The sequence below is a fragment of the Bos mutus genome, chromosome 2 (assembly GCF_027580195.1).
Source record: "Bos mutus isolate GX-2022 chromosome 2, NWIPB_WYAK_1.1, whole genome shotgun sequence".
Lineage (NCBI taxonomy): Eukaryota > Metazoa > Chordata > Mammalia > Artiodactyla > Bovidae > Bos > Bos mutus.
In genome coordinates this window covers 109069123-109094379 of record NC_091618.1, presented here as the reverse complement: position 1 = coordinate 109094379, position 25257 = coordinate 109069123, and the positions used below count along the sequence as shown (strand labels likewise).

At 39.7% G+C, this 25257-nt stretch overlaps 1 protein-coding gene across 1 annotated transcript in view; it reads left to right on the top strand.

The window, feature by feature from the left end:
* Window positions 1–25257, top strand: part of LRP2 (LDL receptor related protein 2) — a 176348-nt gene that overhangs the window by 9104 nt on the left and 141987 nt on the right. The window contains 1 exon segment of the mRNA XM_070357974.1: window positions 25107–25214. Coding sequence (XP_070214075.1) covers window positions 25107–25214 — 108 coding nt within the window.

Here is a 25257-nt window from a genome sequence, read left to right as displayed (position 1 = left end):
GCTTCCGAGAAACTACATTCTCCTGGCTTCCTTCTTTCTTTCTTGGCCTCCCCTTATTCCCTCATGCTTCTTTCCGTCCACCTTTCTGATTACTTTTCGTCTCTATCTGCATTGCTTTGGGCTCATTCTGTCTCGTGACATACCATCTGTACGCTGACAACTTATAAATTTAGGACTATAATCCAGGCCCTACCCTAAACTCTAGTCCTGTATGTCCAACTGCTTATTTGATAACCTGGTGGTACAAGAGTCATTTCAGACTTACATCCAAAAACTGAACTCTAGATCTCCATTAATGCCCCAAACCTGCTTTATCCATTGATTTCCCCATTTGAGAAAGTGACTACTCCATCTTTGCTTAGACTCCACACTTTGGACTCTTTCTTTTTATACCTTACATCCAACCCATCAGAAAATCCCATCATTTCAATCATCAGAATATATGTAGAATCCAAACAGTTTTGAAACTGGTAACTGATCTTTACCACTGCTGTGTTGATCCAGGTCATGGTCACCTATTACCTGGATTATTGCAATGCCTTCCCTACTGATCACCTGGTGTTCTTGTCCCCCTCCTGTCAACTCTCAGCCCCCTTTAAAAACCAGTCAGATCTTGTCACTCCTCTACTCAAAAGCACCAGTGGCTTCTGTCACACATGAATTGGATTTTTCAGAAACTGATGCTGAGAGGGACTTTGGAGTGCATGATATTAATGAAGATCAGTGTCTGTGAAGGGAAGAGGAGGAAGCAGGAACAGGCAGAGGAAGAAACTGAAGTGGGAAGGCCTCGGTTGACCCAGTGGCGAGTTCTGGAGCTGCAGCTGGCAAGCAGAATGGTCTGTGTCAGGCTGAATTGGCTTTCCTCAGTTGCTGGATGTGGTCTATCCTAGCAAGGTACCTTTCTATTGATACAACTGAGGTGGACGTTGAAGGAGTTGAGTGTAGGTAGAGAGTCCTTCCCTGCAGCTGGCCCTTCCTTGAAGGGAAATCTCGATGGTGCATCTCCGCATCTCCCTGGCTACCATTGCTCCCCAGCTCATACAGAGTCAGAGTCCAGGTAGACCCTAACTATTAACTTGGACATCCCCTGAACTGTCTCCTTCTCTCCCCCGACTCACAGTGCAATGGTTGTTCAGTTGCTCAGTCGAGTCCAGCTCTTGGTGACCTTATGGACTGAAGCACACCAGGCTTCCCTGTCCTTCACCATCTCCTGGAGCTTGCTCAAACTCGTGTACATTGAGTCAGTGATGCCATCCAACCATCTCGTCCTCTGTTGTCCCCATCTTCTGCCTTCAATCTTTCCCAGCATCAGGGTCTTTTCTAATGAATCGGCTCTTTGCACCCAGTGACAAAGTATTAGAGCTTCAGCTTCAGCATTAGTCCTTCAAATGAGTATTCAGGGTTTATTTCCTTTAGGACTGCCTGGTTTGATCTCCTTGCAGTCCAAGGGACTCTCAAGAGTCTTCTCCAGCACCACAGTTGGAAAACATCAATTCTTTGGTGCACAACCTTCTTTATAGTCCACCTCTCACATATGTACATGACAACTGGAAAAGCCATGGCTTTGACTAGATGGACCTTTGTCGGCAAAGCAATGTCTCTGCTTTTTAATACACTGTCTAGGTACAATGGTATTCTTGCTTTCTTCCCAACATAGTGAGTACCTTAAGGCCTTCATACTTCCTCTCTTCTTGAACACTCTTGCCTCAGACTGTGCATGATCTGCCCCTCACCTTCTACAGGTCATTACTTATAGGTCACTTTCTTAGTGTTGATTTCTCAGATTCTTTGCTCTTTCTTCATTGCATTTATCACCCTCTGACATAATGGGCATTGTTTTGTTTTTTGTTGTTGTTGTTTATTTACTTTGTTTCTCTTTTCTAAGATATAAATTCCAGGACCGCAGACATTTTTATCTTTCTTATTCATTGTCTTTCCTAGTACCGAGAATTGGGCTGATGAAATAAATCTAACTTGAATGAACGATGGATAGATGCCACCATGGGTACTAAAACTAAGAAGGGCAGCCTCCGCTCATCACTATGTCCCTGGTATTGCCAGCCGTTAATTCCGCCAGGCTCCTGGAGGCCCCATCAAGGTTCTGATGGAGAAAAAAAGAAAATTGCTGTCTCTATCAAAACAAGTGGCTTAGCAACGCTATTTCTTTCCATTTGACTCTCCCCCTTCCTCCGCCTCACTGCCCCCCAACTACTGATGACTCCCAACACATTTGATTGTAGCGGATTCTGCATCGGCCTTTTTAACTTCCACCCCAGACACTTGGCTACTCTGTGAGAATCCCCTGTACATACAGAATGGGTCATTCTGCTATTTTAAGGACAGATTTGATACAGTAGCTTTTACAAAAAGATAAGCCAAAGTTTTTAGACTTTATGTTAGTGGACTGTCACTCTGTGTTTAAACAGAACACAAAAGAAATCTGTCTGAGACCACGGCACAGTGAAAACAGCCTTGATCAGACAAAAGGCCCTCTGAAGAGGGGAGTGGTTTCCCAAGTCGGGGAGGCGGCGTGGACTGTGGAGGAAAGAACATCACATGTCAAGTCAGGACATTCATGGGTCTTGTTCCTGATGAATGAAGAAAAAATGGGCCCAGTTGAAGAGGGCCAGAATGCTGAACACTGCCCATGGCTGCTCGTCCCTGGGTGCAGTCTTTCTCACTTTAGATCCTTTTTTTAATTGAAAAAAGTTATTTATTTGGCTACGCTGGGTCTTCGTTGTGGCATGTGGGATCCAGTTCCCTAACCAGGGATTGAACCCAGGCACCCTGCACTGGGAGCACAGAGTCTCAGCCACTGGACTGCCAGGGAAGTCCCTAGACCCCACTCTTTTGATGGCTTCGTAATGCAAGCATGACCAAGTAGTTAAGTTGTCGGCATACAGATGGTATTTAAAGTCACGAGATAGGATGAGACTATAAAAGCAATGCAAATAGAGATGAAAAGTAATCAGAAAGGTGGATGGGAGTAAGCACGAGGGAACAAGGGGAGGCCAGCAAGGAAGGAAGGAAACCAGGAGAGTGAAGAAGTTGGGAGAATGACCTGAAATAATTATTGCTAAAATTTTTGAGTGTTTTCTATGTGCCTGATACAGTCCTAAGTGTTTTACAGGTGTAACTTTACTCACTTCTTCATTATTAACGGTTTGAATTTTATGGATAAAGAATTAAGGCAGGGACTTCCCTGGTTATGACTTGGTGCTTCCAATGCAAAGGGCACAGGTTTGATCCCTGACTGGGGAACTAAGGTCCCACATGCCTTGCAGCAAAAAAAAATAAATAAATAAAAAAGAAGAACCAAGACAAAGATAGCGTAGGTAGTTTGCCCATAGCTGTCTAATTAGTAAATGGTGAAACCAAGATTTGACCCCAGAGTGCTTATTCTTATGTGTTATCACTGGGTAGATAGGATCAAGTGAAAGATAGTGCCTCTGTGTCCATCAAAGCCTCATTTAATGGCTCATATAATGATCAGCTGACCTCATTTCAGAAGCTGGTACCTTTGCAACTCAACTCTTGGGACATTTTTGTGCTATTTTTGCATTCATTCCTTGTTGATGGAGGCCATATCATGCTTTGACATCAAGTAATTGGAAACAACAAAGGATAGAGAGATTCCTGCCACATGGGCCTGTCCAAAGCAGCTTACCCTGAAAGAGTACATTTCCACTATAACCCAGTTTTCCCTCTATTCTCTTCAGGTACTGGCTGATTCCTGCTTGCTGACTTTCTCCTCTGTTACCTTTCCGTTATCTAAGAATGTCTTCTCTATAATGACACATCCTTTAATTCAAAAGACCCTTTGACTGTCAGAGAGAGCTCTATTTTAACTTCCTTTTAGGGATGGCAGTGCAGATATGGAAAGTTGTCTGTTGCTTCATACTTGATGGAAAAATTCCTACTAAGTTCCCTCATTCAAAGTCCTAGAAGAAAACAGTGAACAACCACGTGAGAACTGTTGGCAGCTGAAAAGGTTGTTCCTGGAGAGATGGGGAAGGTATTTGCATATGGTTGGAAGGGCTGGAATGTCTCTTGGCTCCAAAGTGTCTCTCACCCTGGCCAGAGATGTCTGCTCGGTCGCCATTAGTGCCAATTCTTTAGAAGAATACATTCTTTCCCTTGAAACTCTGGTTAAAGTGCAGAAATGTTTACCCCTGTCTGGTCAAGTAGTTAGCTGAGATAATAATGCACAGAAAACATTCCTGAGTGAGGTTCAGAAAGAAGGAGATGCAAAGTTGATAGTTTGATAGGGGGCGGGGACGAAAGAAAGGAAGAAGGTATCTGAAGGTGAGAGTCTTGGAAGGGAGCTGACTTCATCTCCTAATTAATTGTTTTGCTTAAATCAGCTTTTCTAGATAACAGATGTTATTGCTTGTGCTTTTTCCTTAGGATGACATTATGGGGAGTTTCTGCTGTAAATCTGTTCAATTGACATCAAAGATTGAACTTCTTACTTTCTAGTAAGGCTCGCCTTCCTCTAATTAGCTCAGTGGAAATAAGATTGTTAGAACATAAGGAAACGTTGACCCTAAAAGCAACAAATTTGCAGCATTCTATCAGTCATTCCTTAGGGACTCATTGGCATCAGATAAGGTTGAGAGGAAGCTTTTGGATTTAGTGTAAATGGAAGTTACAATTTTTCTAGACCATAATGATTATTAATAGGAAATCCAGTTTTATTCCTTAGTATGCAATAAAACAACAGTTTGCATGTGGATAAGGTAAAAGCCACACATTTCTTAAGTCAATTGCTAAATGGTTAACTTTTATGTACCACCTCTCTGAATTATTTTTCTAGTTCACTTCTGACATAAAAATTGACTTCTTCCCTAATATTTGGTGCAGTGAGGTGTTGAAAGAATTTGCTAAGTAATCACTGGAAGCTGAGATTCTAGTGAAAAACAAAATGCATGGTTTAAAAATTGAACGTACTAACTGGGAGAGAGCAAAGATTAGATGCTTCTTTCTGTAAATAATTAAACCCAGCAGGGCAGACAAGAGAGAACATGGGGCTTGAGCTAAGAAGGATGCATGGGTATTGAACACTTTCACTTCCCTGTGAGGGCAATCAAAGAGGTCTTTAATAGTTGTTGCTGATTGTGAATATGTGCAACAAAATCCTTAATCCAGATTTACTTCTCAAGCATTTTGCTGTGATTGAAGGAATGAGAAAGGGAAGAGAAGAGGAACTGTTTGGTTGAGGCCCTTCAGCACTCTCTCTCTAGGAGGCCCAAGTGTGGTTTGTCACAGTGACCTGGGACTTTGGTCCCCTTCAGGACCACCACCTAGCCCTGGGGGTGCCTGGGTAGATCAAAGACAATTGGTTTTACTTTTTCTTGCCGAGAAGGAGTGGGTCTACGAATTGAGAGCTGGATTAACACAAGACACATAGGATGGATTCTTTCTGATTTTCTCTTTCAGAGTGGTTTTGAGGTGGTTGGTCTTAATTTTTCTATCTGTAAACAAAAAGAAAAAGATTTTACAGTTTTCCTATGGGTAAGCTTGAATATTAGCCTTAATGAAGAGCTTTATCATTTAAATTAACATAGACTTAAATTGTGCATGTATAGTTTTATAAATTTTCATACATGTATATATTTGTGTAACCAGCACCAGGACTGGGATTAGAACAGTTCAATAGCCCCCCACCCCCTCGATTCCCGTATGCTATTGCTGTAGTCACACTCTCCAAATAAAGCTCCTCAGTTCTTTTTTTTTGAAAACTCACTTTCACATATAAAAGCCTCAATTTCTGCCTTTCATTTGTGCATTTTAATTCAAGAAGTATTTCTAACTCATTTTTGAAGTAATTCAAAATGACATGGGTGAGTGGTAAGGTTGCAAGCTTGGTTTCCCCCTATTACGTGGAGGAAAAAAACTCTGGAAAGATAGCTCTTTCAGTATAGCCATATAGGAAAAAAATTGGCCTAAACTTGGCTTGTTGCTAGATTGGAATCTGCAAAGAAAACACACTCAAGAAGTCTCCCTTGAAGCACAGGACAGAGGTTTATTTTATATTTAACGATTTACCCCTTGACACCTGGGAAATGATTAGTTGATGTTTTCAGAGAAGATTAAGTCAGTGTGGTTAATTAACTGTGGTAATCAGGTGACTTAAATTAATTAACTCCTTGTTAACAATTTCCATCAATTTTGTAAATAAATGACTGAATCAGTAAATTATACTCAAGATTAAAGGCTATATTTCCTGATTTATTTTATTGATGACAAATTAGAGAATTTTCTCTTCATCTCATTCTCTTCCTGCCAACCTTACAAAGGAGAACTGGCTGGTTATAGTTTGAGAGGAACGCACCAGAGTAACTTTTAATGTATGGCTTTAAGTAAAAGTCAGGTGAAAGGACACTTGAAAAGATTTAGGGAAATGAAACTTAACCAGCATATACGTAGCAACATTAAGGGAGAATGTGGGTAGCAAATAATGATGAAACTCACTTTAGGATAAGCTTTTAACTATGAAGTCTTTAATGTTTTATTTTCTTTCTTTTTTCTAAGTGAAAAACGAATGAGGGATATAACAATTTGGTTTTTAGCTAGAAATAAATTTGAGTGGATATTTAGATATTCTATTGAGAAGGAACTTACCAAAATGTTGGGATGTAGTGATCGCATTAGTCAGTAAAGCTCGACGGCAGGTTTAAAGTGCCATACAAATATACAACTAAAATGTTCTTATTTTTAGAAGCTTTATAGTTGAAAATTCTCTTCCTTACTTACATGATTATGTCTTGGTCTCCAAACAATGAACTGGAACATAACCAAACTGTCTCCCATACCATTGCAGTTTCTGAACGGCATTGAACACTCAGGGGATTTGCATTTGTAGGACAGGTGATAGAGGGTTATTTAGGATTCCTTCTAGAAGGAATATTTGGCATCTTGAATTACATATGAGAAGTGAGAATATATTTATGAATTTGCAAAAATTCAGTGCTAACATCAATCAGATTTTATAAGGAGAAAATTCCTACAGTTTCCTTGAAGGCAGCCTAAATTGTGGGGATGAGCTGAAGCCAGTGATATAGATTTGCATTTCTGGCCCCTGAGCAAAATGCTGGGCTCTTTTCACTATTATGGAAGCTCTCTGGTCCCACTCCCTGCCCCCTTCTCCACCCATCCAAGGATCCTCAATCTGAAGGGTCTCCTCTGGACACAGTTCAGCTGTGGCTGAACCCTGTCTGGTGCTGGAACACGGCCTGGTGTTAAGTTCCAGAGATGTACCTCTAGGCTGCTTGACGTCTCTGAGCTTCAGTTTCCTGGACTACTTAGTGATTTCTACTCCACAGGGTCCTGAGAATATTTAAAGGACATTGTGAGCGTGCAGGGTCCGGCACTTGGTAAGCATTCAGTAAACCTTTGGCCCCACAGGGAACCTGGTGCTAAATCATTCATAGTTGACCAGCTCCTGCTTAGGTCAATGCAGCAGAGCAGCCACCATGCTGTGTCTTCTGAAATAAAGGAACCACTTGTCACATTCTCTATTCATAGAACTTGTTGGGGGGGAAAATATTAAAAAAAATTTTTTTTTTATAAGGAGAGGAAAGTCAAGGAAGCATTAGAAGACAGGCATTGTACCTTGCCTTTCTACCCCCAAGAACATTTATTTGGGCTTTCCCCTCTAGGGCTTGAAATCACAGACCCAAAATGTCATGTTACATAGTATTTCAAACTTCTCAGTGGGCTCAGTGTTTCCATTTTGTGTGTCTTGTACCTACCTCCTGTAAATCTGGTCCTCTGCAGAGTTGACTGGTGATGTCTTTGTAACTCTGAGAACAAGAGTGATGGATGCATGGGTCTAAGTAGAGCTCAGATGTGCCCTCTGGTCAAGGAGAAAGCTTTTCAGAGGGAGGAGTGTGTTCAAAGATGAACCCTCGGCTTTTAAGCAGACCGTGTAAGGATCATAAATAGTGATTTTTTTCCCCCCTCTTTTAATAGTTTTTTATTCTGTGAAAATAGACAATGGTCCGTTAGTGCTCCATAAATGCCTGGTGAGTTGAATTGACAGCATGGGAGCACTCAGTGGCTTTAGAGGGTGCCAGGATCTTACAAATTTGTTTTTTTTTTTTTTCTCTTTACATCAAAGGAAACCTGCTTCAAGTACACTCTTGGTAATTTGAAGGCATGTGTCAGTGACAGAGGATGAAGAATGTGTTTTTTGCTTGGTCATGCCCTATGCCTTTCTGCCTCTGTGCCAGTTCCAGTTTGTTCCTTCTGCCAGGCACACCCTTCCCTCAGACCCACATATTGAAGCTTAAATGCATCTTCCTCCACAGGGCCTTTCTTGGTCTCCAGTGAATGTTATCTGAGCCTCTCTCACAACACTTACCATCACACCATGAATTAAAATTATTTATGCATTTTATCTCTTTCTCTAGCATAGGACCACTGATGCTAAGAGTTATGCTTGCCTCCTCCGGTATCCTCTGTCTGGCACAGAGCCATGTGTAAGCAGGAAACTCAAGAAATCTTTTAGTGGAAACTTCTCTGAGTTGTAGTAAAGCAACTCTGTCCTCTAGGGTAGGTGACAGGCATGCTCTACTGCAGACTGCTGTTGCAGAGAGGATTGTGTTTGGCTTTGTTTCTCCCTTACATAACCAGCAGTAGGAGGCTGACTTGGTACTTCCATGCTATCATCAGGGACCTACGTACCTATCTTCCTGCTCCACCAGCCTTTGCTGGTGGCTCCCATCCCTAAGGTCACCTCATTGTCCAAAATAGTGTCTGTAGCCATGGCTACCTCTGCTCTATATTAGGTGTGGAAATGGAGGAGGAAAAAGAAGGGCATGCTCTCTCTTTAAAAGAGACTTCCCAGAAGTCCTGCACAACCCTATTGCTTGCATTTCATCTCATTGATTAAAACTTGCTCCAGTGACCACACTTAGCTGAAGTCTGGGAAATATAGCCTTTTGGCTGAGTACACCATTCACCTGAATAAAACTGGGATTCTGTGTCTGAAGGAGGAAGAGGAATGAGCATTGTGGTAGGCTATTGTGGTCCTGGCCATAGATGGTCAGGACCACATTTTTGTTAAGATATTTGAACTGGATTTGGAGGATAGATGCAAGGAGGATGAGAGAACTGGAAGCATGTTTTGGGAGAAATGATAGAAAAACTTGATGTTTCTTTTGGAGAAGAAAAGAATCAGAGGAACAATGGTTAGCTCTCTCTTCAAATATTCAAAGGACCATCATATGGACCGTCATATGAACCACCATAGGGCTTAATAATGGCATTTTTTTTTTTTTTTTTTTGGTTATGCTTCATGGCATGTGGGATCTTAGTTCTCTGACCAGGGTTGGAACCTGTTACCCCTGCAGTGGAAGTGTGGTGTCCTAACCACTGGACCACCAGGGAAATCCCCTGGAGAGATTTCCCAAGGAAGTCCCTAAAGCCTATTTCTAATGATTCTAAGGGGTAAGAAGGGAGTTGTAGGCACACAGGATGCACCAAAAGAAGGCTGGAGTTTTGAACCCAGGTGTAGACTTCAGGGGTTTCTCTCTGGAGTCTTTACGGTCTCTTTTAACCTTTGACCTTATTGAAATGTATACTATATATATGCATCTGTGAGTCTGATTTTGAAGTTAGAAATAGTTCTTATTCAGAATCCCCTTTTCTCAGTGGTTGCTGTAATGGTGCTACTGCATTGCAGTTTACGTTTTGAAAAGCTCAGGGCTCGTTTCCTTTACATTTGATCTTTTTCAAAATGTCATTGAGAGTCAGAAACAATTTCCACGTGCAGGCTGAAATGAGAATTCTTAGACTGGAAATACTAATGTCAGGGCTTAATAACTGCATATTGTTTAACTTGTCATTATCAACTACTTTGGACTAAGATATCTGTGCTTAGGCGACTGGTTAATGTTATTAGTTAAACATGAATTCTTTTAAATTATTATTAAATGTTTTAAACACCAGAAATGTAATTGCTGAAATGTCTTTTAAAAAAATTGGGATATAGTTGCTCCATGAAAACAGAGACATTGTCAAGCAGAGAAATAAACTAGAAGAGTTAATTTATCTTACTAAACAGATTTATTTTTGAAAGTGCATAGATGTGAATCTGAAAACTTGCCTATCTTTGTAAATTAAGTTCTGTTGTTCTAATTCAGTTTTATTTTGAATATACATACGTTCTTTTGTGAACCTCGGATATAATAAATACTTAGTTAAGGAGAGAGTGTAATTTTTAAAAGGCTTCCCAGGTGGCACAGTAGTAAAGAATCCACCTGCCAATGTAGGAGACACAAGAGATGTGAGTTTGATAATTTAATAATATGATATGAAATTTTTGTATTATCAGCTTTTTGGAGGGTATAAACTATGATTCTAATTAGGGTAATTTAAAACTGGGTTGCAGATTATGAACACAGAAAGGCTAGAGTATAAGCAAATATGTATGGAGCAAACAAAAAAACACTGACAAATTCAAAGGGAGACCATATATAGAGTTTAAAGGGTCAGAAGACACCTGCTTAAAAATAGTAACCATGGCTAACTTTTGCTGACCATGTCCTTATGTGCCAGGCCCATACTTTAAAAAATTTTTATTTATTTGTTGTGTCAGGTTCTTAGTTGCCTCGTTGTGGCATGCGGGTTTAGTTACCTTGGGGCATGTGGGGTCTTTGCTCTCCAACCAGGACTCCAACCCTGCGTCCCCTCCATTGCTAGGCAGATTCTTAACCACTGGACTGCCGGGAAAGTCCCAGGCCCATACTTCTTATCCTATCTTCGTTTTAACCTTAAGAGTAGGAGCTCTTATTCTCATTTTTAGATGAGGAAACTGAGGCATAGAAATTAAGTAACATGCTCACGTACCATAGAGTTAGTAAGAGATGGAGCTAGAGTTTTGAACCCAGGCGTAGACGTCAGGGGTTTCTCTCTGGAAAGTCATTGGGTTTCTAATCTTCCCTCTTCTCTCCCTTTCCTCACCCCACTCCTCCTGCCCCCATTTTAGAGTAATATAGCAGGCACACAGCCATCTGGTTATTCAGACTTTGTCTTTTAAACTTCTGTCGAAAAGCTGTTGGCTTTTAGACACGCTGGGTTGAATGGAAGAAGGGAAAAGTAGACGCCTCTACATGAGATGCATTCCTACAGGTGCAGTGGTAGTGGAAAGTATACCTTCAGGAAAGTGTATCAGCTCCATTCCTTTACAGCAAGCTTTGAAACACTGGGCTTCCATATGTGTGTGTGTGTATGTGTGTGTACATGCATATGTACACAGATATACACATACACATTGGGTGGAGTTGGTAAATCTTACATTTCCAATGGAAGGAAATCTTTGAGTTACAAACAGTAGAGCAAGGGGTTTTGGTTTACAAAAGAACCAAAATTACAGTATTTCAGTAAATCATATTCATTACTTGATTCTCTTGGGTTTTGGCATCATTCATTTTGAAATATTTTCTTAGGGCCTTTTTCTAAATCCCAGATTAATCTAAAACACATTTCAGTGATTCAGAGATGTTACCAGTTCTCCTGGGAAACCTTCGGACTGTATTTTTGATGGCCTGTGCTTTTATGGAAAAATGCTATCTCTGTGCTGATGACATTTCCAGTATCAGCAAAGATAGCTGACCATGTACCACATTTGGAGTCCTGTTAAGATCCTAAAATCTGTGCCATCATTCTGGTGAAGAAGGTATTTGGGCATTGAAAGTGAAATTGTTAGTCGCTCAATCGTGTCCGACTCTTTGGGATCCCATGGACTGCAGCCCACTAGGCTCCTCTGTCCATGGGATTTCCCAGGCAAGAATACTGGAGTGGGTTGCCATTTCCTTCTCCAGGGGATCTTCCTGACCCAGGAATGGGTCCTGGGTCTCCAGTAAAGAAGGCAGATTCTTTACTGTCTGAGCTACCAGGGAAGCCTACAATGCCACAGTTAGAAATTTCACTTCTTTGAGGGCTTCCTGTTTTCTGCTGAAAGTACCAGCATCCACAGAAAGCTTTAAAACTCAAACTTTGCTGTGAGTAAGTTCACTTAGGTGCAGATTTTGAGGCTCAGAACACTTTGGCCACGTCATGGGGATCTAAAGGGAAGAGAAGGAAAGGATTTTTAGACTTGGGTGGGGGAAATGAAGCAGAGGTGGGACTCTTTAACTAGATAAGGCCCTAATCGCCTCATTCCTGGACTATCAGAGGAAACTTTTAGGCTTAAGTTGCTTTTCCCTCTTTGTAACTTTACCTACCAAACTTAGTGAAGTGTTGAGTGCTCTTAACAAACAGTGAACATACTCTTATTCAGGGAAGAACTGGCCTCACTTAGTCCTGGCAGGAGATGGGCTGGTTGTATGGGCTTGACTGAGGACAGCCAAATTGTCCTGGACTTTCTGTCTTTACTGTTGTGTCCTGACAGTTGTTACTCTGTTTCCTCGAGTGTACAGGAAATAGATGTTCTGCCAGAGCCTCAACACATGCTGTTGGATTGAATTGAGTTTGGAGCACTTGCTGTATGAGGTGGAGACTACTTCGGAGGGTGATGAGAATTGTGTTTATTACCAGGAAAGCCTGGGGCTGGGGTCATGGCAACGATGGGGTACTTTATTCCTCCTTTTGGAAGGGTTGGACCAGAGAGAAAGTAATAACTGAAGATGATAAAGTTTTCCTTTGGATATATTGCACATCATAAATCACATATGATTTTAGTCAAAGAATATGTACATTTGTAGCATTTTTATATTGCATTAGTGAACATTTAGAGAATTCAGATACCGAATATCTTAAGCATTCTAAGGAAGAATTTGGAATTTCATGTTTTTGAACCTAGGCCCTGGAGAATTTATGAACTTTATCAATGAAAGTTCATAATGAAAGTTTAGCTTAGCTTCAGTTGATTAAAATCCTGAATTTCTTTTATGTCCTCAGTTCTATGCCATATGTTGAGGGAAGTGCTGAGGTCAAGGGGAATACTTTTATGACCATAAAAAAGTTGCTGTGTCCAAGTTAATATAATGATTTAAAATCCACTCTGGGAAAGCCTCTATATTTATCATCAAATTTTTTTGTGTGTGTTGAAATTATACACTTAGGAGAGTTTGCATAAAATCTCCAGAGGCTCACCTGAGATTGAGTGATTTGAAATAGATGAAGAATAAGAATGTTTATTGTAGGAAAATGCATTGAGAATAAAATAGAAAACCAGTGGCAAGCTTGGTTTTGGCCCCAGCTTGACCTATGTTTCCTAGGATAAATCTGGATTTTCAGTCTTGTCCTTGATCTCAGACTGGGCCAGTGGCTACTTTGTACATGGGCAGGCAACCAACCACCTTGCTCTAAATGCTGAGCTTCTCACAAGCAAGGGGGCTCAGGCTCTGGGAGTTTTCTCTCAATTAGTTAGGGGAACAGACAGGTCTTATCTGGTGAAGGCACTGGTTCCTGAATATTTTACTTTGTAGGCTGTTAGAATATTTGAGATGGATGAGAAGTGGGTATGCCCAGGAGGGAGCCACCGTTCACAGAGGGACTGCTGTCCTTCAGGCTTTGTGCTTATGGTTTACAGGGACCTCTTTAATCCTCATCAGAACTTGGTTTTGCAGGTCAGAAATTTTGCAGGTAATAGCATGAAAAAAGTGTGAAAGTGTTAGTCAATTGTGTCCGACTCTTTTCAATCCCATGGACTGTAGCCTGCCAGGCTTCTCTGTCCATGGAATCCTCTAGGCAAGAACACTGGAGTGGGTTGACATTTCCTTCTCCAGGGGATCTTCCTGACCAGGTGATCAAATCTGTGTCTCCTGCTTCAGCAGGAAGATTCTTTAGTACTGAGCCACCTGGGAAACCCAGGGAACTGCATATCAGAGTTTAAGTCCATGTTCACCAACCTAAGTCAGTTAGGCAAGAAATCCTTACTGATTGAAAATTTAATAGTGAATAAAACAGAATTCCAGCCTTCATGGAACTTTTTGAATGATATGGGAACAGTAGTCTGCGCTACCCACGTGTCTTGGATCTTAGTCTAGTGTTTTCTCCATCACTATCTTCTTATTTTAGCCCTAATTGAAAAATCTGACTTTCTCACTGAATTTAATTAAAATCGTCTTTAAATAATACCTGTATTTGGAATCTCAACTTATTCATTTATTGTCTAAGTCAGCACTGTATAATTCTAGATGTCTAATTTTCAGAATTAAAATGATAATTGAAAACTCCATTCTTGACCAAAATTCCTAATACCAGTTTATTTTCTTGTAGTTTTTTAAGAAGTGTAATACAGGCAAAATTCCAGTAAGCAATAGTTTTAATTTTTTGTGTCAGAGATTTTGTTGTATGTACTTCCTAGTATAGTTTATTACTGAAACCATTATTTTTTTCCATCATTAAAATTCTAGGTTCTATTTTATTGCATGGTTAACACTTTATTATGAAAATAGGTTCTTACGGTCATTATATATTGATACTTAAATACAGATTAGGTGAAATCTTAGGAAATATATGTTACCTTTTTCTTCCTGCTTTTGACCATCACTGCAGATAAACATAATTTTATTTAAGCTGCTCTTAATATTGGGGAATTATAAACTCACTGTATTTAGTCAGAAACCCAAATACTATTTCATTACACATGGGTATTAGTGGGTGATAATATAATATTGTTGATTCTGTGTCAACAAGCTATTGAGTTTCACATTATAACATGAGGTGATGACATTTATAGAGCCTGGAAGTGATTTGAAGACCCATAAATGCTATTTAAGCCCAGGCATAACAAACCAGGGCCAAAGGACTCCTGGTTTAACAGATAACCTGCTGGTGAGGCATGTCCTGAAGTTCTTTTTGTTCAGTCTGCTAAAATCACTGTAGTAGAGAAGACACAGGAAATTTCATATCATTCTACCATGAAAGTCTTTGCAAATGTAATAGATCCTATTTTATGGTTTCCCAAGTTACCAAATACACCTTTACCTTTGACTCTATAGGCAAACTAACATCATGCATATGTTAGCAAATCGCTTATAATAAAAATTACAAATTTTTAAAAAACTTTTTGTATTGAGGAATAACCGATTAACAATGTTGTGATAGTTTCAGGTGAGCAGCAGGGGACTCAGCCATTCTGTAAACATGCATCCATCACCCCTCAAACTTCCCTGTGATCCAGCGTGTACTATAACATTGAGCAGAGATCCATGTGCTACAACAGTTACACATTTTGATTTGTGGAATCAGATCTTCTCTTGCAGCTTCCTTGTTTCCCCTATTTTTTTGTGGGGGGTAGGGTACAGAGTACTCCAGAGTAATGCTGTATATAAACAGTTTGTATAATGTGGGTCGAGGCCAGGGAAAGGGGGGAGTTCCATCGTTTACTGAATTAGTAGAGAATGACCCAGACATATAAAGAGGCTCCCAGGGGTTTGAGGTTGGCTTCTAAAGAGTCTTTTGGACCCTCAAAAGAGTCAATATGGAAGATAATTGTTCCATTGGTAGTTAGATTGGAAGAAAAAATGGCAGGATCCATTATAAAAGTACACAAATCATCATGATCTCAAGGCTTTATCAATCTTTTGGAAATCAGCTTCACCCACATATTCTAATGCGTCTCATATCGTTTGTTTATTGATTTGGTTACTAGGAGGTTCTGTGCTAGGCTCTGGGATTACAGAGGTATTTATTCCTGCTTTTAGGAGCTCACACTTTAGAATAACGTGCTGTTCTTGGTAGAATCATAATAAATTCCTATCACCTTGCTCTCACTCTTCTTTTGGTCTCTTACTCTCATTTACTTTTTCTGTTCTTTATTTTTCATATATATATCAGGTCATGGTGGGAGAATTTTGAGCTTCTTATAAAACGCTTTCTGAGATATAAGGTGACTAGAAGGGAAAAAAGGTCAGTGTTTCTGTAAACACTATAATAAGCCCCACAATGATCAATATTTCTGGCCAGAGTTGTCATTAGACTTGCTTATTGATGTGTAAGCATTGGTTGCTTCAGACTAAATTTCATGCATATATATACAATTATATATATTATACATAATATATATACAACTATACCTAATCTCCACTTTCTGAAAATGTACAGATTTCAAGTGAGAGCTTAGAGTTCCTAGCATGAAATTTGTGACCTATAAACCCACTTAGCAGTTACAAACCAGTCCAGCCTGGATTTGGGCCACTGTTAAAGAAGAATGAGTTACCATTTTGTACCACTGAGGTTAGGGTACAATGCTAGGTCTCATTACACTTAGTGTTTGGACACTGATATTGGTTGACTTTGGTATCTCTCCTTTCCTCCCCCTCTCTTCCTTTTTCTTTCCCTTTTCTCTTTCTTCCTCTATTTTATCTTTCTGCCTCTTTTATTCCTTTTCATGTCTTGAGAGCATATTGGTATAACTATTGTGAATGGTCAAGAACTAAATAGCATAGAGTAAGGGACTAAGTACAGCAAAGGGTTTGTTAAATAAAAACAAGGAAAAAGTGTACAGCACAAAAGAATATAGCCATTATTTTGTAATAAAGTGAAGTGAAGTTGCTCAGTCGTGTCCGACTCTTTGCGACCCCAGGGACTGTAGCCTGCCAGGCTCCTCAGTCTATGGGATTCTCCGGGCAAGAGTACTGGAGTGGGTTGCCATTTATTTCTTCTCCAGGGGATCTTCCTGACCCAGGGATCGAACCCAGGTCTCCCGGCATTGTAGGCAGACGCTTTACCGTCTGAGCTACTAAGGATTCCCATATTTTGTAATAACTTTATTTATTTATTGGTTGAGCTGGGTTTTTGTTGCTGCGTGCCGGCTTTCTCTAGTTGCAGAGAGCAGGGCCCATTCTTCCCTGTGGTGCTCGGGCTTCTCGTTGCGGTGGCTTCTCTTGTGGAGCATGGGCTCTCGGGCATGCGGGCTTCAGTAGTTGTGGCGCACGGGCTTGCTGCGGCGCACGGGCTTGCTGCGGCGCACGGGCTTGCTGCGGCGCACGGGCTTGCTGCGGCGCACGGGCTTAGTTGCTTCATGGCATGTTGGATCTTCCTGGATCTGGGATCAAACCTGGGTCCCCAACACTGGCAGGTGGATTCTTATCCATGGTACCGTCAGGGAAGTCCTCTAATAACTTTAAGTGGAGTATAAGCTATAAAAATATTGATTCACTATATTGAACACCTGAAACAGTATTGTCGGTCAGTTATATTTAAATAAGTTAACAATAAAAATTTGAAAAAAAAAATAAGATCAGAACAAGAAAGTATTTGTATGATTCAGTCCAGAAGACCTGTTTTGTAGTTAGAAATGATTTGCCCTCTGACTGTAGAGAATCACCAAGTCCATCAACTGGGAGTCAATTTCTTCTTTTCCTGCTATTGTCATAATTTCCGGTATCAAGCCATCGATCATTTGATAACCTGTGATCTAATTTACTTAAGATGACCAAAACAGCAATGCTGCCTGTATTTTTAACACACGTGTATTGATTTGACTTATGATTCAACACTTGGGACTAATTAATGAGAGAAACCCTGGTTTGGTGCTATTTATAAACTCTGCATTCGGATTGAAAGTGGGTCTGTCACACCCTATACAAGCCTTAAGCAGGAAAGTGGTTTGCCTGGATCTGTGTAGTCCCTTATTTCTCATAAGTGTGTGATTTTCCTTTTTAGTTTGATTCCATTGAACTATTTTCCCAATAATGTATATTGCTAATCAGTAAGCCATGTAGGAATACTTTGGGCAGCTGGGGTTGGAAATCAGCTCTTAAATGGGGGTGATTTTTAGTTTTTGTACAAGTCATGTTAAGACATTGTGTTGAAGGGCGCTGGACTCTTTCCTTATGGAGTTGGATTCACTGGGTTCTTATTAACCAGAGCAGGGAGACTATCTTCTTTGGTTTGGATAGTGTTCTTTCAGCATCCTATATATGTAGCTCTTGGTTATCAGATAACCAGTTAGTTCCTTGGTGGGGAGTGGGGACAAAGTTCTTGGGCTTAAGTTTTCTCCCAGGTGGAGTATGCGTCCCTCTGTAGGAACCTCAGTGACTCAGCTGCTAAAGAAAACAGCATGGATTATATGAGAAAATACAGGGAAGACTAAAACAAACACAATTTCGGTGTTTGGTATTGGCTAGCAGGAAGTTTTCATTGCTGAGTGTTCTTGGTCAAAATAGCTTCTTTTGAATGTTTTAGGCACTCAGGTGATTGTCAATTTATATCTTTCTTTATTTATAAGTGTGGCAGGGTGAGGAGAGGGTGTTTGAGAAAAGTATACATATATTTTTTATTCTAATAATTACACAGATGGGAAAAGGTTGCACCAGAAGCAGGTGTGTTTCTGACTTTGTTTTTCACAGCAGTGATCCTTTCCATTAGTGAAGAACAATTGCCTGAGGACTTCGGGTTTTGGCTTGTTTTTGTTTTTTTTTTTACCTGTGACTCCCCTCAGCCTTGAATGGGTAAGCCTGTGGACTCCTGATAGAGCACTCCAGGGTGACACAGGCTTTCCTGGAACTGGGATTCTTTATCACACTCCCATGGAAGTTCATTTCAAGGTGCTGGCACTAGTAGCTGGGGCATGATATTGCCCAACCCCAGGCCCTCTTATTGATGGGTGGGAGGGAGTATGATTGCCATTTAAGAAATTTTATGATCTTTAGGAGGGAAGAATTTATTCTAGGGGTTTTCTTAGATGATCTCTTTCATGTGGGGTAAGACATTTTGAGCTCTGAATGTCCAAGCCGCTTAGATGTTCTAAGTTGTTCTCAACCGGGGGTGGTACCACCATTCTCAAGGGTGTTTGGACATGTATGTCACATCACAGGGGATGGGCACGCTTGGCATTCCACTTGTCAGGGGCCAGGGACACTAGACATTTGCTCTTTGCCCAGCGCAGTTGAATAATTTTCCCACCCTACATGCCCATTGCTTTCCTGTCAAGAGTCCCTGGGAAGTGTGATTTTATTTATAATGCAGTGCCGTGCTGATGGACAGTCTGATTGTAGGGCTAAGAGGTGCTTAAGGAAAAATAAGTGGTGTGGAAGAGATGAGGGTAGAGGAGAATGGCTGGTAGCTAGTGTTTAAGCAAAATGGGGGAGGGATAGCTCAGTTAGAGAAGGTGGAAACGTAACTTCCCACTTCCCAGAATTGAGAGGCTTCTCTGATAGTATATCATGTTATTCTGCTGCCTTTTGATCATTGAAAAGACACTTTAAAAATGACTAAATCTTTCAGCAGTCTTTGCAACCTGCTATCTCGCAAGGACTGGCTGAATTCCACGTGCTGGATGCTCAGACACATCCATTCAGCTTGGAAAAGACAGAACACTAGGAGGCCTTGGGTGGTGCCTGTGGAAACTGTTGGCCATCTATCTGCCAGGCATTGGATCAGTTGTGGGGCAACTGGAAGGGCTGCAGGGTGAGCCCCATGCCTCCCGGAGTCTCTGAGTGAACCACCCACTGCCTTGCTCACCACGCTCTTGCTCTGGGCAAGGTTCTGAGGAGCCCAAGGCCTTCTCATGGCCAAATCTGTATCTTCATTCAGATTTGCATCCACCCAGAGAGCCTTTTAGTTTTAATAGTTACTGAAGTGAAAGTGAAAGTGTTCAGTTGTGTCCTACTCTTTGTGACCCCATGGACTGTAGCCCACCAGGCTCCTTTGTCCATGGAATTCTCCAGGCAAGAATACTGGAGTGGGTTGCCATTCCCTTCTCCAGGGGATCTGCCTGACCCAGGGATCAAACCCAGGTCTCCTGCTTGGCAAGCAGATTCTTTACAGTCTGAGCCAGCAGGGAAGCCCGATAGAGTTACTGGCAGTAAAGATTTCTTAGTTTTCTCACTCTCAACCCATTTGACCATGTCACTCTGTTCTTGACATTCAAGGCCCTTTCTTCTCCATCACCCAGCATTGTTGTCCCCCATGTTTGAAGAGGTTCCCGTGCTTGGGCTTTGGAGGCCTGCTCATTAGACTTCATCCAGGCTGGGCCTCCTTCAAGTTGCTTGGACCCTACACAAAGCCTGGTCTCTCCGTCATCCACCCAAGTCCTGGTCTTTCACACAGGCCCAGTGCAGTCTTTTCTCCTTCAAGAAGCCTTCTCTCATCACACCATCTTATGGTGCTCATTTTTTCCTCCATGAGACCAATTAGTTCTTACTGTCTCTGGTGCTTATTTGGAACCAAATCATCTGCTGTCATATGGCACAGCTTTGGGGTCGTACTACCTGCTGTGTGAATCCCTGCTTCTCCATCTACCAGTTATGAGATTTGGTCAAGCCTCAGTTTTCTCATCTATGAAATGGGGCTATTAATACTGTCTCATAGTATTATAGCCGTATTATCTCATAGTTGTGAGGATAAGTGAGATCATCTATGGGAAACACTTCAAATACTGCTGGCACTTAATACTGCATGTGTGGGAATTTGACTCATGTCTCTGAGGTGCAAGTTCTCCTACTAAGGGAATAGAACTCTCACTTCATCTATTTCTAAAAGAATCTAATGGATGTGTATAAAGATTTTTATATCATCTGACACATAGTAGGTACTTAACAAATAGCAGCTATTGTTGTAATGCATAAATAACTTTTGTTCCCAATAAATTTATAAACTCTGTATAAGAAAGATCATAGCTTATCATTCTTTGTTTCTTTCACAAACCTTAAACAAAGTCTTGCACACAGTGGGTATAATTTTTTGTGTGGCTTTTTTGAATCTGACATCATATTCTTTTGGTCTTTTTTTAAAAAAAGTAACTGCATTTAAATAACGTGTGTACATGATCACTCATCAACTGGCTTTGTGGTTTTCCCTCAAAGCCCTTGAATTTTTGAAATATACTTTTTGCTTTGTTTTTTATTTTTAAAAAGACTTTATTGAATTTGTTACAATATTACTTCAATTTTATGTTCTGGTTTTTTGGTCGTGAGGCATGTGGAATCTTAACTCCCTGATCAGGAATCAAACCCACACCCCCCTGCAATGGAAGGTGAAGTCTTAACCACTGGACCACCAGGGAAGTCCCTTGAAATATCCTCTTAATACCAATATTGTTTCCCTCTATCAAAACATCAGGGCTCTGAAACAATTTGGGGAAGCAGTCAACTCAATTTGTTTGTAAACTGGATTTAAAAAAAAATAATTCTGGCCACTTATTTGGCGACCTGTTCTGAAAACCAGGCAGCTAAAATGCTGCACAGGAAGAGCAGTGTTAATAGGTTGGTTTGCTGTGCCTGTCTTGAGTTGGCTATTGCACTAGCTGACAATAAGAAGGGCAAGGTCACCAGACGATTTGTTACCCTTGGGTGTCACAGCTGCAGTGTTAAGTTTGGAAATTAGCAAGTGATTTTAAATCTTCCAAAGGGGACAGGCCTTGTCGCTATGGATAAGGTGTGAAAATTGTAGTAAACCATCACTAGTTTATAAACATCACAAATATGTTTGTCTGCACCAAGGGAGTAAAATTAAGTACCAAAAAAATAAAGTAAAAATTATGGGTGAATTGAGGAGTGTATTTGAGTTCAGTGAAGGTAGGATTATTAAAATGCCACATAGTGTTACATGTTTTTTTTTTTTTAAACTTTACAATATTGTGTTAGTTTTGCCAAATATCGAAATGAATAAAAAGAGCACATGTACCTCCTCAGGTAGACCCCAAGTGTCTGAATAGAACAGCATGTGTTAGAGGATTGAGTAGGAAAATAGGATTTGCCATAGAAATTACCTTACTCTGTTAACTTTGGACAATGTTCCATTGACTACAACTTGCCCTTTTCTTCTAAGAAGAAAATTCACGAGAGGAAAAAGAAACTGTTATAGGGAAAGAGCAAATGAATAAAACATTAATATGGTAATATTTTTCTCTTTCTTTTAAAACTTTTAGATAGTCCTCCTATTTCAGATTAAACCAGGTTTCATTTTTCTTTCTATAGATTTAAGATAGTAAGTTTCAATTAAAAGACATTGTTTGCCTTGATGGTTTTATGAATCTCTTGTCTGTAATGATCCCAACAGACTGAATTTTACAAAGAGAAATCTTCATTTCCTCGTAAATATGTGTTTACTGTCTCATGTGCCTAGCACTGTGCTTAGAGGCTGTGAAGGATACAGAAGTGGTGCTCTCAATTCTGTGCTGTGCCCTTTCGGGAAAAACAAACTTCTTTCCTCCTTGAGGCATTATCTGTTACTCTAGTATCTTATCTTAACACATTCTTAGCCCAACACTTAAACCCGGAAACTCTATGGCTATTTATGAAGAAAGGATTACTCCTGTTTTTCTCCAGCTTGGAGCTCTGTAAGGTTAAAAAACAGGTTATTCCTATGCCCACTGTAATTTTTCTTGAAACTTTTTAAATTTCCCTGTATTGCTTAAAAAAAATGTTTTTTTATTAAAGTATATTTGATTTGTAATGTGTTAATTTCTACTGTATAGCAAAGTGATTCAGTTATACATATATATATATACACACATTCTTTTCATATTCTTTTCATATATATTTCATATATACACATTCATATTCTTCCCATTATGTTTATCACAGTACATATTCCCTTTGTAACATTAATAGAATGGATGACAGTTTTCTAACAATAGTGGAGCATTTGGTTGATAAGTTACCACCCAGCACTGATAGAGTACCCACTTGCTTTTCTTGAGAGGTGTTTCCAAATAATAGTCATTTGGGACTTAGACATGGAAGCTGACATTGAAAAGATGAATTTGATGAATTATCATGGATCTATTGATAAGTTGAGTGATTTGGGCTTCATATATTTAGATGATTGAGTATTTGGGAGGTCAAATGTGAAAAATATGAACTAGAAAGTTTTGCAACTTAATTGCAAAACTTCCCCTATCAATTAAAAAAATTTTTAATGTGTGATACTAAATAATTGCCTTTTAAGTGCTTAAAAAATTAATCTTGTGTATGTATTTTGTATTCTTTTCATGATATGCTTAACTTCATATTTTAGCAAAAACAAAGAACAACCTCAACATTTGACTTGTAATAAAAGTTGCTTAAGTGAAAAAAGAAAAAAGGTTGGTTAAGAAATACCTATATGTATATATATGTGTGTGTGTGTGTGTGTGTGTGTGTGTTTAAAACAGGCAGTGCTGAGAATCTGCTTCAGTATGCTCAGTTTCTAAGTGTATGATTTTTCTAGCAATAGGAAACTCTTTGTAAGTCGACTGACCTTTAGACAGCTACACTTTTTCAACCAGAAATTATTAGATACTAAGGGAAACAAATGTACTGAATTTACGAATGTATTATGTTGGATTACTAACAATAGACCTAATTGATAAAAGTGATTTAATATATGTTGTGTTAATAGCTAAACCTCCAAAGCCTCTAATCTCTCATGGAAATATTGCTTTGTAGAACAAAATCCAATGAGAAGTTCTGGGATTCCAGAGTGAATTTGTACATTCCTTAGGGGCATTTTTGCAAGGGAGGTTGTTGTGTTTTAAAGGTAGTTGATAAGAGACCTGCACCACCAACCCCAGACCTGCACCACCAACCACCATCATGCATTAGTCTATAGAAGGTATTTGGGTGTACGTATTCCTGTACCACTCGGTACCACCATTTAGTCAAGGAAAGTTTCTGACCATTTGCAGCATACATTATAAATCAGGATGTCACTACCAGACAATCAGATTTGAACATTCCATGAACAAAGTAGCCTATATCCCCTACGAATAGATCACTTAACTATGTTTATGTCATGCTGTTGATATGCCTGCCTTTACACAAGACAGGATAGCACGTTGCTTATTTATTTTGGGAGTAGGTAATTGATCTGTATATTTACTTAATTTCAGGTTAGTTAGTCAAACATTGAAATGGATAATTTAGCGTGATTGCTTAAATAGCTGGGGAAAATATAATTATTCTTCCAACCCCCCAAATTATTCCTCTACCACCATGGGCTTGTGAAAGAATAATTTTGAGTCTTCTCCAAGTTGGGCTGATGTTGACTGCTCTCTTAAAAAAAAAAACATGATAATGGTACAGCACATAATGTATGGGGAGGCCACTGGTCAGGTATTTGGGAAAACTGAGGACCTCCAACTGCCAGATTAGTCCCCCAGGGAGAAGTAGGAAAACTGCAGGATATACTGGTTGAATTTAATGAATTTCTTTAAGTTATATTCTCTTTCTGGTATCACTAGGGTTATCACTGCCACTTGGAAATGTGGCAACTTTGATGCCAAGTTTGTGTACTCAAGATTGGCTGCAGAGATTTTTTTGTTTTTTGGCTTTTGTTTATTGCTGGAGAAGAGCTGTACCTGACATCTTACAAATAAGTTACAAACAAAAAGCCAAGATGTTGGTCTATATCTAAGAACAAGGAACCATAAATTGCTGTACATGATTTAGTAATAAAAAGGGACTTAAAAGAACTGTAGGGTGTGAAACTGAAAAAAAAAAAGCACTATCACACATATGAAAAAGTTAATCATGACGTTATTAATCAGCGATAGTTACCCTTAGCATTCTGGTCTTTTCTGTGCTTTTTTTCTATTATATATACTTTTGTTTTGGTAAAACTTTGTTCCCTTGTCTTTGTTACATTATATTATAAATATTTCTCCAAATCATTTCATTCTTCATAACTATTTTAATGAGTTCCTAATATGATATATAGATATAGATACAAGAAAGTTTATAATCATTTTCACATTGGACATTTAGGAAGCTTGCAATTTCATTTATCATAAATAATACTAAGATGAAAATCTCCACACATAAAATTTTAAATTCTCTGCCTCGTTCCTTAAGGGATAATAAAAGACCCAGAAGCTTGTTAAAGTGTAGAAGTAAAAGTATTAAATTAAATTAAAGAAGTATTAAGTTTAAATTAAATTAAAGAATAAGTGCTTTTAAAAAGCAGGATAACTGTTGTCAAATTGCTTTCCAGATTCCTTACATCAAGGTACCTTCTAGTTAGCTGTGTGTGAAAATGACCTTCCTGCAAACCCCAAAACAGAATATAATCATAAAAATGTTTTCCTAATTGTATATATAAGTAATTTACATCCTTTGATTACTAATTAGTGGGATACTTTTTATTTCATCAAAAATTTGTATTTCTTTGAAATACCTGTGTGGATAACTTTTTAAACTGGCTTTCTCTTGCTTGTGGGATTACAGGATGTCGCAGTAATGAGTTTCTGTGCCAACCTGGGCTGTGCATTACTGCGTCCTGGCGGTGTGATGGGACCCGAGACTGCCCAAATGGCGCGGATGAAATTGACTGCCGTAAGTGAAGAGGGGCGGGGCTCAGCGCTGTTATGAGTGACAG